This window comes from Falco cherrug, chromosome 4 (genome assembly GCF_023634085.1).
Source record: "Falco cherrug isolate bFalChe1 chromosome 4, bFalChe1.pri, whole genome shotgun sequence".
Lineage (NCBI taxonomy): Eukaryota > Metazoa > Chordata > Aves > Falconiformes > Falconidae > Falco > Falco cherrug.
In genome coordinates, this window is record NC_073700.1 from 100,799,357 (window position 1) to 100,811,637 (window position 12,281).

The 12,281-nt window shown below is 38.7% G+C and overlaps 1 protein-coding gene across 2 annotated transcripts in view; it reads left to right on the forward strand.

The window, feature by feature from the left end:
• Positions 1-12,281, forward strand: part of SNRK (SNF related kinase) — a 42,241-nt gene that overhangs the window by 24,580 nt on the left and 5,380 nt on the right. For both annotated transcript variants that reach the window (XM_055707294.1, XM_005445862.4), the window contains exons 4-6: positions 4,948-5,089; positions 7,593-7,805; positions 8,854-8,988. In XM_055707294.1, the coding sequence (XP_055563269.1) occupies positions 4,948-5,089; positions 7,593-7,805; positions 8,854-8,988 (490 nt within the window). The remainder of the gene's footprint in view (positions 1-4,947; positions 5,090-7,592; positions 7,806-8,853; positions 8,989-12,281) is intronic.

The following is a 12,281-nucleotide window of genomic DNA, read 5'->3' on the forward strand; positions in this document are numbered from 1 at the left end:
ATAGGGCAAGAACACTTCGGGATTTAGAAATGAAAGATCAAGGTGCCATTGTCTGCTCTGCTGGTGGAGGTGATCTCCCCAGCAAGAGGAGTTACTTCAGTTTTTCTACATGTAGCATGTGAGCAGAAATTGGCAGTAGCAGGGTACAGTGCATGAATGGGCAGCAGGTACCAGCCCTCTCCATTGCTTAAGCTCCTTGGGATCCAAAGGACAGTTGAGTTTTCTCTTTATTAATGGGAAAGAATAGAGCAGGGCTGATTATGGGAGCACAAGCAGTACGGTAAAGAACATTCCTGTGTGTAGCTTTGTATTGTTTGGGGAAATAATAAAATTTGGTAAATATGCGCTATAATGAAAATCTCTGATTCTCCTTTACTAATTTCTCTAGCCAGCCATGCTTAAAGATCTTGCATCTCTCGGCCAGATGGCACTGTTCTGGAAACCAATGGTTCTCTGGAACGTACCGTGGTTATTACATTAAATGGACGAACAAAAATTGTATCTTTAAAGAGAAGGCATGTTCATTTTTTTGAAGGCTTTTTTCGGTATATTTTCTGAATTTGACTGAAAAAATTTGTAGCTATGGATCTCCAGAAGAGAAAAGTGGGAAGCACAGATAGATAAAGGATTGGGTGGTTGGTTTTTTTTCAGGTATAGAATGGTTTAAAACTAATACATCAGGTACAGACATTAGCATTTCTTACATATACCATATAGTCATCTAGCTGATGATCTTTTAAATCTTTCAAAGTGATGTGAGGTATTAACTCATTATTTTGGAATATCTGCTTTGAAGACTTCCGATTCTAACCCTTTAATTTAGAATTACACTGAAGGCTAGCAAACCAACACGTTTAAACTTACTTGCATGTTGCGAGCGTAGGTCACCTATTTAAATTTAGAGATATTTACAAATAAGCAAGACTTTTTAACCCTCAAGTTTATGGATCTTTTTTACAAAGAGGAGATGATTTTCCCTTTTTGGTAGTATTACCTGCATCAAGCTATAAGCGTCTTTAAAACATGCAAAATAAAAACTTTATAATGCAAAACAGACAGGGATTTTTGTTGTCCTGGAAACTGAGATCTGCCAGTAATCCTATTCTTTTTGGGTTTTATTTCACCCAGCGTTCTGAGTGCCTTGGAAAAAGTGCCATTGTGAAACTGTGGTAGGTTGGTAAGGGCAAGACACTGTTGTTACTGTTATTTTGTTCAGGATTGCACACAACTGTTGTTTGAGTGATTGTGGTAGTTTGAAATATCGGTGGACAATCCACTACTTAGCTATCAGTTCCATTTTTCCATTGTTTTTGCAGGTTTTGTATATTTCAAATGAAGTTAGTTCAAAAATTTGTTTAGTGTTTCCTGTTTTGTCAGCTTTTTTTACCACTTCCTTCACGCTTACCATCCCTTACACTCTGGTGTGAAGAGTGAAAAATTGTTTTGTAGTGGAGTTGAGACAACCTGTGCTGGTGTAAATGGAACATTCCATTTCTGTGTGTTCACACCATCAACATTATTTTAGTTCTTGCTGTGCTGTGTCATGCTTTGTTTCTCAAATAAACACCTAGAATGCACTGCTTATTGGCTAAAAGAAGCACAGTTTTTCTGTTGCATACTCCAGTGAGGTACTTCTAAAGGTCACCTGGTGTAATCCCTCTGGTCAAGCAGGAACACCTGGAGTCAGTTGCCCAGACTGTTCAGGTGGCTCTTGAGTATGTCCAAGCAGGGAGACTCCGCAGGCGCCCTGGGCAACCTGTGCCAGTGCTCAGTCAGGTGAAGAAGTGTTTCCTCATGGTCAGAGGGAACCTCCTGTATTTCAGTTTGTGCACGTTGGCTCCGGTTCTGTCACTGGGCACCACTGGAAAGAGCCTGGCTCCATCTTCTTTGCACCCTCCGGGTGTTTGTATACAATGATCCCCTTGAGCCGCCTTTTCTCTAGGCTTCACATTCCCAGCTCTCTTCTCTCAGCCCTCCCTCACAGGACGGATGCTCCAGTCCCTTCATCTTCATGGCCCTTCAATGGACTTTTTCCGGTAGTTCCCTGTCTCGTACTGAGGAGCTCAGCCTGGGCATAGTACTCCAGGTGTGGCCTCACCAGTGCTGAGCAGAGGTGAAGGGTCACCTCCCTTGACCTGCCTGCAACACCCCTCCTAATTATTGTGATTCATTATTATAGTGATTCATTAAGTGTTCATGATTATTTTTTTTTAAACAAACACCCATAAATTGTTGCTTGAAATGCTGGATAGCAAAACATAGGAGCAAGCTTGGCCATCCTAACTTTCCCAGTCAAAGAACATAAACTGCAGACACCTGTGACTGAAGATGTGTGCAGGCTGATCTGTGGTTAACTTGTATGTAGTACAAAAGCTGCTGGAAGTTGTACTAAACAAGCTTTGTCACTTTTTGGGGGGCACAAAACCAGTCTTTTTTTCTTAGTTGTGGCTGTAGCAGCATGTATGTTTTCCATTGTGCCTTTACCTTTAACAAGGTGGCAACTTGCAGGTGACCAGAAAGAGCCTTATTAAAGATGCTGCGTCATTCATCAGGTTGGTTTGTTGCACGTGGAGTTGCGAACAAGCGCCTGGGTCTAGTCAAACTGGGGTACAGAAAATGGAGCAACCCCTCGATTTGAGAGTCTGCGTATGAGGAGGCAAGATAGAACCCTTGAATGTGTCCTCTTAATGCATCTGCAGACATCCAAACACTTGGCTTTGCTTCCATAAATGAGGAGAGGCTTGTGAAGACAACCCCAAGATGATGTCTTTTCTTGTGACACAGTAAGGTCTGCACTAAGTCTTTCAGTGAGTTTTCTCTTTTCAGTCTTTACAAGGGGATTAGACTTATTTAGGCACGTTATTTGCTTGCTTCCTAGTTATTAGTATACTTGTAAGTCTGCTTAGGCTGCTCAGCTGTGTCCTTGACACTCTGAGCTGAGTCATTTTAGTAGCCATGACTGTAGATGTAATGAAGTTGATCTTCAGCCACAGCTATAAAATTACAGTGAAAATAAAAGCCAAGTAATTGTTTCTCTCCACTGTTATTTCTTGGTCACATCTGAATAAGTCTCTGCTGTGTTTGTCAGAAAAGTGTAATAGTAAGCTTTGCCTTGTCGTGTGTAAGAATGAGATAAAGTGTAGTTGTTGCTACCGTAGTGCTCTACTGAGACTTAAAACTTTTTGGCCACATTCAAACTAAACAGGAGGAGAAAGGTGTAAGTAGCTTTACAAATCTAAAGGTGTACCTCTTTGGTGAAACTACCTCTCTGTCTTGTGAGGCTTTTCGAAATCCTGTATTCCAGAACATTCAGCTTTCTGGCATTAGGCTATCAAAATATTAAAGTACTTACTGAATCTTAAATATGGGAGTAGTCATGTTGAATTTGCAGACACATCTGATATGGTATACTGGCCTCAAAATGCTCAGTACCTACAGAACTGCGGCCCTAGCAAGCGTAACAGAAATCAAACAATTGTCCGAGTTAATAGCATACACTTACTACAAATTAGAACTCTAAAGAAAATTACCATGTAGCGTTTCTGTTCCTCTGTCAGCTAAACCATATGAAGAATGGGTTGTAAGTAGCAAAATGAGCATTTGTTCTAGGGATGAATGTGTGTGATTTACATTATTAAATAAAATTGTAGCCATTCTTTGGTGTTAAATGTATGTCAAGTATTTTGAATAGGCCACAGAAAGCCAGATGCAGTTGGGTGGGTTAACTCAGTGTGGTTCCCCTCTTGCAAGCCCTTCCGGCAAAGCGCTGGTGCGCTCTGCTTCTTCCACCGCTGCCAGCTGCTCTCCCCTCTTTCCTCAGGAGCGGTCTGCCTGTCTGTTCATTTCCCTCGCTTCATATGGTTGGTTGGTTGGTTTTACTGGTGTACAGGACTGTACTGGTACAGATCTTTGAAACGTTAGGGTGTAAGGCCCAAAATTGCTACTGACATTTCCACAGCATGGGAGTTGTTGCTGAAGTTTAAGAACATGGCCTTTAAGCATATATTGGAGTTACTTATTTTTCTACAATATGATGTATTTCTTAATATTTAAGCTTCCTGCACTGAATGCAGTGAGACTTGTGAAGTATTTTCTTTTAGGCAAACTTTCAGTAAAGATCTGAACTAAATATTAGCTTTTACAGTAAGTAGAAACCTGCCAAAGAGCTTCATGCCACAAAGTACTTCTTTTTCGTCTTTTGGTGTGTCATTTCACTGAGGAACAAGAAAGGGTTTTTTTGGTTGGGCTTTTTTTTTTTTATTATTATTCTACACAAGCAGGAACTGGAAGGAAACAAGACAACTCCCAGAGCATAGTAGAGGTCACTTTTAATTGTTATGTTTGGATATTTAAAAAAAACAACCAAACAACCACCCCCCACCCCCCCACACTTTGTAATATGATTGGTCTAAGAAGGTGGTTTTATAAAAATTATTTAATTTATTCTGTACCATTGGAAGTAGCAAAGAATTTTTTGAAGCAACACCACCGAAGGAAAAACATACCTAAATCGGTGTTATTTTCTTTGTAATTTCTTAATTCATAGAGTAACATGTAAACAATTTTGAGAAGTTTGTGCTAGTCCTTCAGAAAGGACCGTGATTTGATAACCTGTGCCTGCCTGTGAAGAAAAGGGTCATGAATTTTTGTCTTCTGAATGGCCAGATTACCTTTATCTAACACTTGCTGTCAAAGGTGTTATGCATCTCAGACTGTTACGCATCCTTGAAGCCATGAATTCTATTTTTTCCCTTCTAAAACTATAAAAGCTGTCAAACAGGGGAACTGTATTTTGTATGTCAGTGGAATTGCAAATTCCATAAGTAATGGTCATAATCAAGAGTGCAGTAATCACCCCCTTATGCACCTCAAAAATATTTCATGGTTTCATTGGTAATTGTCTGTTTCCTCAACAGCTGTTTTAAAATATGCACTATGTATTTACAGATATATGGAGTTTGGGGGTCATCCTCTTCATGTTGGTTTGTGGACAACCACCATTTCAAGAAGCAAATGACAGTGAAACTCTGACTATGATAATGGACTGCAAATACACAGTGCCACCTCATGTGTCCAAAGAATGTAAAGAGTAAGTAAAGTAACTAAAAGTAACTAAAGAACTTGGAAGCGGTTGCAGGAGTGAATTCTCACTATCTTTGGGAGTTCCCCATACCATATTGCCAGCATTTGGAATACTCCTTGCCTGTTAATAAGATAGTATGCCTACCGCTTTTGCGTAGTTGTTAGTATTTCTTCACATCGAGTAGTTTCTTGGGCACCAGTATTGCATTTTCTTTTTATTCTTTGTGCCTCTTCTTACTAAAGTTCAATCCCATGAAATTTTTTGCTGACAGGTTTTCCTCACACTTGTGTGAAACTTCATTTTGATTTTACACAATGTACCTTTGTTTTATGTGTCTCAGTTGTCATGCATTTTATAAACGACTGAAGGAACTGCTCAGCACTGTCTGGCTTTGGCCAAAGCTCTTGCTGGACATATTACAAGGTGTTGCTGAGTGTATTTTGTGGCAGGGGTTAAAAAGGTAATGATTCCTGTAGATTTCTGTTCAAAATAAAAGTTGTCAAAACCCAAGGACATCACAGCAAGTTTTGCTCATCTACTGAAATTGCAACTTCAAATCAACATTCTAGGCAATCAAGGGAGAAAAATATTCGGTCTGCAAATACCATATGCCACTTGGGAATCATGACTCATTTTGTTGTGCTGTTTTTCTGCAGCGTTCGCTGGAGCTTTTTTATTTTTTTTATATCTATCAATATTTCCCTGTTGATTAATGACCTCTTCAGTCCTTTTAATATATATCCCAGTTGCATCACTTAGACTATTTTACAATGTTTGGATGTGGTTTTGAATCTGCAGTAGAGTTTCTCATTTTCAATATGAAAGTCCAGATACCTTTATTAAATGCTAGAAAAATGCATTTGGTCCAGTCAAAAAAACCTAGAACAGCATCTAGGATTCTGTTGTTTGACACAAAATGAAGTTTGTTACAGCTGTGGTCATAATGACCATTCTTCTCTTCACCTGTCATCTGTGCGGTCCAGGAATCTAATGCATAACATGATGTCATAGCTGGTTTTCATGTCTTGTCATTAGTGTCTAGCATTTCTAGTAACATGGAAAAGCTGCTGTCAGTGCTTTCAGCAGCTTGAAGAGCTTTGTACAGGAAGAGGTTTAAAAGAGAGATCTTATCTTTGATTTTTATTGAATAAATCTCTAGTGATGCTGTATGCTGTGCTGAGGCCAGGAAACTTACTTTTTGCAGCCTTTTGCAGTTTGCTTAAAGGCCCAAGTAGATCTGCTTCTCTATGCAATGCATGAACAATGTACAGTCAGTTACCCAAGTCCTCTGTAGATTAGGTTTTCTTAGGGAAAAGACTGCAGGAATATTTAAACTTTTTCCTTGGAGTGAAAGCATTCTTGGTGGTTTGGGATGCATAAGCAAGCTTGAAGCAGGAGGCGCACATGGTATACTTGTGTGGTTTTACTGCAGGTGTAGTTTAAAGAAGGTCAAATAAAGTATATAGTTTGTTCCCTTTCTGTCATAATATTAACAAAAGCAAAGAAAATCGAGGCTCCATGGCTCACCCTGTCATTACTTTTGGTAGAGGCAGAGGAAGTATATATGTGACCTTTTTTTACAGTAGAGTTTTAAGAACTCTGAATTAACCTCCTTTTTAAATTCCATACATAATCTCACACTAATAAAAAAAATAATTAAAAAAAATTATTACCTTTGTGATTTGTGTATATGTAGTATAGTTAGTGCAATAAAAAGCATTATGTAAGAACTGCAGAACTTTCATTCCACATGTTGGAGTAATAAAGTTTCATTGAAACCTTGGCATCAAAACTGTATATTCATGTTCTGTTTTGTTATGCAAAGCCAAAAATACTTCCCCCAAGAATTTTTCCATGTTTAGTAAGTGAGCAAAGATGTGCTGTCCTAATCAAGTCTCCTTACTCTGTTTATTTGGGGAATTTATGCACTTCCTTTCCAGCAGTTGCAAACACTCAGTATCAACCCATTAGTAGGTTTGTCACCTCATCATCCCAGATGGTGTTTGGGTTTGGGTTTGGTGTGGTTTTTTTCCCCTCTATGGATAGATCACTGTTCTTTCAGGGATACTGAAGAATCAAATGTCTGATAGCTATTTCAGAATAAAATATTTCTGCTTATCTTGCCATTGCATGTTCTTGTTGACAGCAGCAATAATAGAAAATTATATTTCTATTACTTTACAGACCAGCCTGTAGGCCATCTGTGACGGTTGCCCTATAAGACCTATTAAAACCAAACAAACCAGAAAAATCAGGTTAAGAATCTAAGCGTAGTAAATGAAAACGGCAGTGTTTATATTTATAGTTTTTCATAAGTAAATTGTTTGCTTCAGTTCAGCAATATTTGGAATGTCTTTGAGAACAAATAATTTCCCATCACATTGTTTACTGTAGAGACTTCTAAAGTTCTGTGTGGGCTGACAGAAAATGTCTTCCTAATGTTGCTCTTACAGTGGCTGCTTTTTAAACATGTGAGTGCATTTTGTTTAGATCTATTTTTTATTCACAGTCTAATTACACGGATGTTGCAGAGAGATCCAAAGCGAAGGGCATCTTTGGAAGAGATTGAAAACCATGCGTGGCTCCAAGGAGTTGACCCATCTCCTGCAACGAAGTACAATATTCCTCTTGTGTCATATAAAAATCTGTCTGAGGAGGAGCACAACAGTATAATACAACGCATGGTTCTGGGTGATATAGCAGACCGAGATACAATAGTGGAGTAAGTTGTCAGTTTTCGATGTGCAGTTTGTTTTGTGCACCTGTCACTTCTGAGAAGTGTGTCATGAGAACCTGTTTAAATATCAAGCCATTCAGTTAACAAACAAAAGATAACAGTCTTGCTCTGTGATAGGATGTTCTAGGATGAGAAGTAGTTAGTTATGTAGGCCCAGCCTTAGGAAAAACTTCACAAAAATGTGTTGGAACAGTATTCCATTCCTGTGGTAGTTTGTCATCTTGAGTAAACGTAACTGCTTTGAAATCTGTGCTCTTACTTGTGCTTTGTACCTCATGCATATTTGGAGGTGATAAAATTCTAGCATTTTTCCTGTAGAACATTTCCAGTATCCCTTAAGCTTTGTTAATTTAAAGTATTATGCCTTTTATCTGTATAATGCAAAGTAGTCATTGTCACTGAGTGAGCTTGCTAGAAAGCTACATAGTTTCTTCTGATAGATTAAACCCCCCAAATTTCTAAAATACTCACAAACTGAGGACTTAAAATTGTTCTTTCTATTTGTGTTTAAGCTGGGAAAAGTGTTATCTTACCATTTGTGGGGAGGGTGGGGAAGCAGCAGTTTGTTATGCTTTTAGCTGCATAACAGGACAGCTGAATGATGCTTACTGGCTTATGAACTTAATTTTATAGTAAACTTAATCTGACAGCCCTAAAATAATGAAGATTTTTTCCTCCAGTTGTTGTATGAACAAATATTAGTACTATGTGGTTGTATGTGCCAGTGGGAAAGCATAACATTAATGAAATACAATTTTGTCATTTAAGGAATTTTCAGTAAAGGGGGAATTCCTTAATTTTTTGGATGATATTCTGAGGATGTTTTCATGTAACTACAGTTGAGATTACTAGACTTGTTGGCTCTTTATTTTTAATAAAACCAAGACGTGCTTGTTACAACATTAAAAATACGCAGTTCTGCTTTCAGGTGCTTTTCCTGCTATGAGAAGTACAGCAAGTTGTGTGAGATGCATATCCAGTTTTTAGAAAATCATTGATGTGTGGCTTATTTCTTCTTTCGTACTTTCCTTAGGGCATTGGAAACTAACAAATACAATCACATCACTGCAACTTACTTCTTACTAGCTGAAAGGATTCTGCGAGAAAAACAAGAAAAGGAAATTCAGACCAGGTCTGCAAGCCCTAGCAACATCAAAGCTCAGTTCAGGTGAGAATTTAGGAATCTTAAGTGGTTTCTTTTTTCTTTTTTTTTTTTTTTTTTTTTCCCCCGAAAGTTGACTTACTGAGAACATTATTGAATTGCTCAAGTACTGCTTTCTTAAAAACAGTAAAATACTTACACATTGCAAATTTTAAATGTCTCTAAAGTGCTGTGGATGCTTCAGAAGCTGTTCGGAAATCAGTTACCAGTAGTGTTTTCAATTCCTACCATTTTCAGGAAATGACTTACCAATTTGAAGCCTGTATCTGAAGTAGTAAGTTTTCACACCTGCTAGGAAAGGGCATGTTCCTTGGCCTTCACTTCCTCATAGAAATTGTGTATGTAAACATCCCTTGAAAAAAATCAGTTGCATAATCTGTAAACATGTTGATGGGGAATTAGTTAGAAATGAGAAATCACCCTGAATTTGATGTTATGGTTTGGTTGTTAGCTTTCAGTTTTAATGACTTGAATGTCCCCTAAATCAAGCTTAGAGCAAGCATCTGTAAGTTACGTTATTTGTGATGTCAGTTGATATGCCTGTTGTTTAAGGAAAACTGTTGACTTAATTGCTTTAATTAGCCATTTAAAGACATTGCGATAGATGGTAGCTTTTTGTGGGATTTGGTGTTCTGTTTTTTTCTAGTTTGACAAAAACATGATTTAAAAAAAACCTTACAGTAAGGTTCCCTGAGATTTTCAAAGCTTCAACTTCTGACACAGTAAAACTAAAGGGGGAAGTGAGGTTCTGGCATGCATGGATATTGATATGTTAAACCAGTCCATTCACTCTGCAACCAGTCACCCAAGCATCCCTTATTTTCAGTTAGAGTGGCATATGCTTTTTAAAAACAAACAAACCAAAAAAAAACCAACCCAAAACCCAAGCACAAGGCAAACATGGTTTCTGCCTGCACATTGATACTGGAGGATGCAAGTTTTGAACAGTTGGTTTTCTTAAATATTTTGGGTTTGATTTCCTGAGTTAAGCATTAGACTATGACTAGGGATCTGCTTTCTAGGCCAGTATTTATTGGCCCATCTTGACAACCCTTCCAGTGAAGATGGAGGTTGTGCTAAGGCATTTCCATTAATTTTTGTTCTCTAACCTTCAGTCTCTTCAAAAGTGGCCTTTTTAGATTTTGGCAAAATACTGGTGACTATTACTAGCAGTAATAACAATTGTTAGTAGCTAATCTTTTAATGAGGGAAGAGTATTAAGTGCTTGTGCTGATGTTCAGAGTGGCTGCCTACCTTCAGTGTTGTTAATCTATCTGTAGGAGTTAAAGAAGACTGCAAAATAGGTAATTTTCTTTGTGCAGCTTTCATGCAAGGTCACATGTGAGATCATTTAATATGAATGATAATAGGGACACAAACGCTGTGGTGTCCTTTTGGTGCATATTCATATTTTTCTTGGCCTAATTGATATAAGTAAGGTACTGCTACCTTGAGTTTGATCTAGAAAAAATGGACACGTGTTATAAATGAAGGGCATGCACTTCAGAAAACAGGTTAAAGATAGTTCTCTCTGCTGGTTGTTACCTTGGATTTAGGCTGATTTTGGAGGCTTTTAGAAGGAGTCTCTGCTGCATGCCGTTCCATCTACCTGAATAAAGAGGTGTTTTTCTCTGAACCTTTCAGTGGTTCTCAACATCTTTGTAAATTCCAGATGAGACTGCACCCTGTGTTGTGTACTAGAGTAGACTGAAATTTTGTCACTGCCCTTAAAAGGTCATTCATTCAATGGTCACTTAAGCAGGAATTTTTTTCTTACGTTGTGCGGTTACAAGTACTTTACAAGAGTTACTGTTGCAGGCAGCAAAGGGTGCCTACCTAAATGGTCTGAAGCTTGGTGTTGCGTTTCCTCTCTTCAAGGGTAATCCTGTAACTTTCACTCTGCAGTTCTCTCATCGGGGATCATTCTCTTATGTCAATTTTAAAAAAGAAATCCAAGCCAAGCATCAAATGTGGTATTATAATTTTTATATAATATATATACACACTAATATACTAGATTTATATATATACTAATATACTATATTATAACTATTAGTTATAGAATACATTACTTTAGAGGAAAACTGTGTGTTTACCTTCAAACAAAAATTCTAAAACTATGAAGTTTGCTTTTAAATTGTTTTGGTTTTTACTCTGTGTCAGTGTCACTCTTTTGGTAGAACAGCTGCTCCAGTTATATGAGGAACTGGAACAAACAAGTTCATTGAATCTAAATCTTGATACGAGTTTGTAAAGTTGGAGTAGTTGAAGCCTGCCTTATGAATATGAATTTTCTTTTTATGACAAGAACATCTGCATGAACTCGGGAACTTTTGCCCTTAATGGTCCCAGGTAGCTTTCTTCGTATTCGTGATGGTTCTAAATTCAGAGTGTTTATGTAGAATGACTTAATGGAAAAAACAACAAAGCACTGCTTTGATTTTGAGACTTCAAAAGATTTTTCTAAAAATAAATAAATCTAAGTTACTTTCAACCTGGAGCTTTCTTCTGTCCCACTCTTCCCTTAGGCCTACTGGGAATAAGGGGAGGGAGAAAAGGGAAGGGAGGCAAACACAGGCTGCTACGAGAAAGAAACATATACCGTAGTGAGGAGATTCATTGCCTGGAAGCCACAGTATGTTAGATGCTATATTTACCCTTTATTGTGACAGCCACAGACCTCTTCCTTCTTTTGCTGACAAACCAGGCTGTTCTTAAGGCATGGCGAATTCTTTAAAGATTTAGGTCTTTGTTTTCTGTCACTTTTGTAGTTATGTTTCTAATTTATTTGTCCTGTTTGTTAATCACAGACAGTTGTTTGTGTTTAAAATGCCAAGCGTAGCACAAGTCATCGGAAAACTAGGTCAGTGGTTACCAGCATGTCTGGAGTCAGCTGGGGCCTGAGGGAGGATGCCGGTGTCAGCCTGGCCTAGGTCCCGCTTCTTGTCTGGATGGCTCGGGTCGGAGCTGCTGGTTGCGTGGCCTCCCTCGCTGGAGAGAAGCTGGTGGGAGGCCAGCAGCAGCTCGCAGTGCCTGATCAGACGGGAAAGAGCCTGTGCGGCTGCTCCCAGGGAGTGGGATGCGCAGGCTTACAGGGGTGTGCAGGCAGCCAGCTCCCACCGCTTGAGGATCCTGCTGGATTGTTGGATCGCTGGTTTGTTAGGCGTAACTGAAGCTGGCGCTTCAAAACAAAGTGTGCAGCTAGGCTTGACGAGTTGAATGTTGGCTTTAATAAGGTACTCTTCTTCAAAGCTCGTACAGTTGGGAAGACAGTTGTCAACCGTTACCTGTGTGTAGAC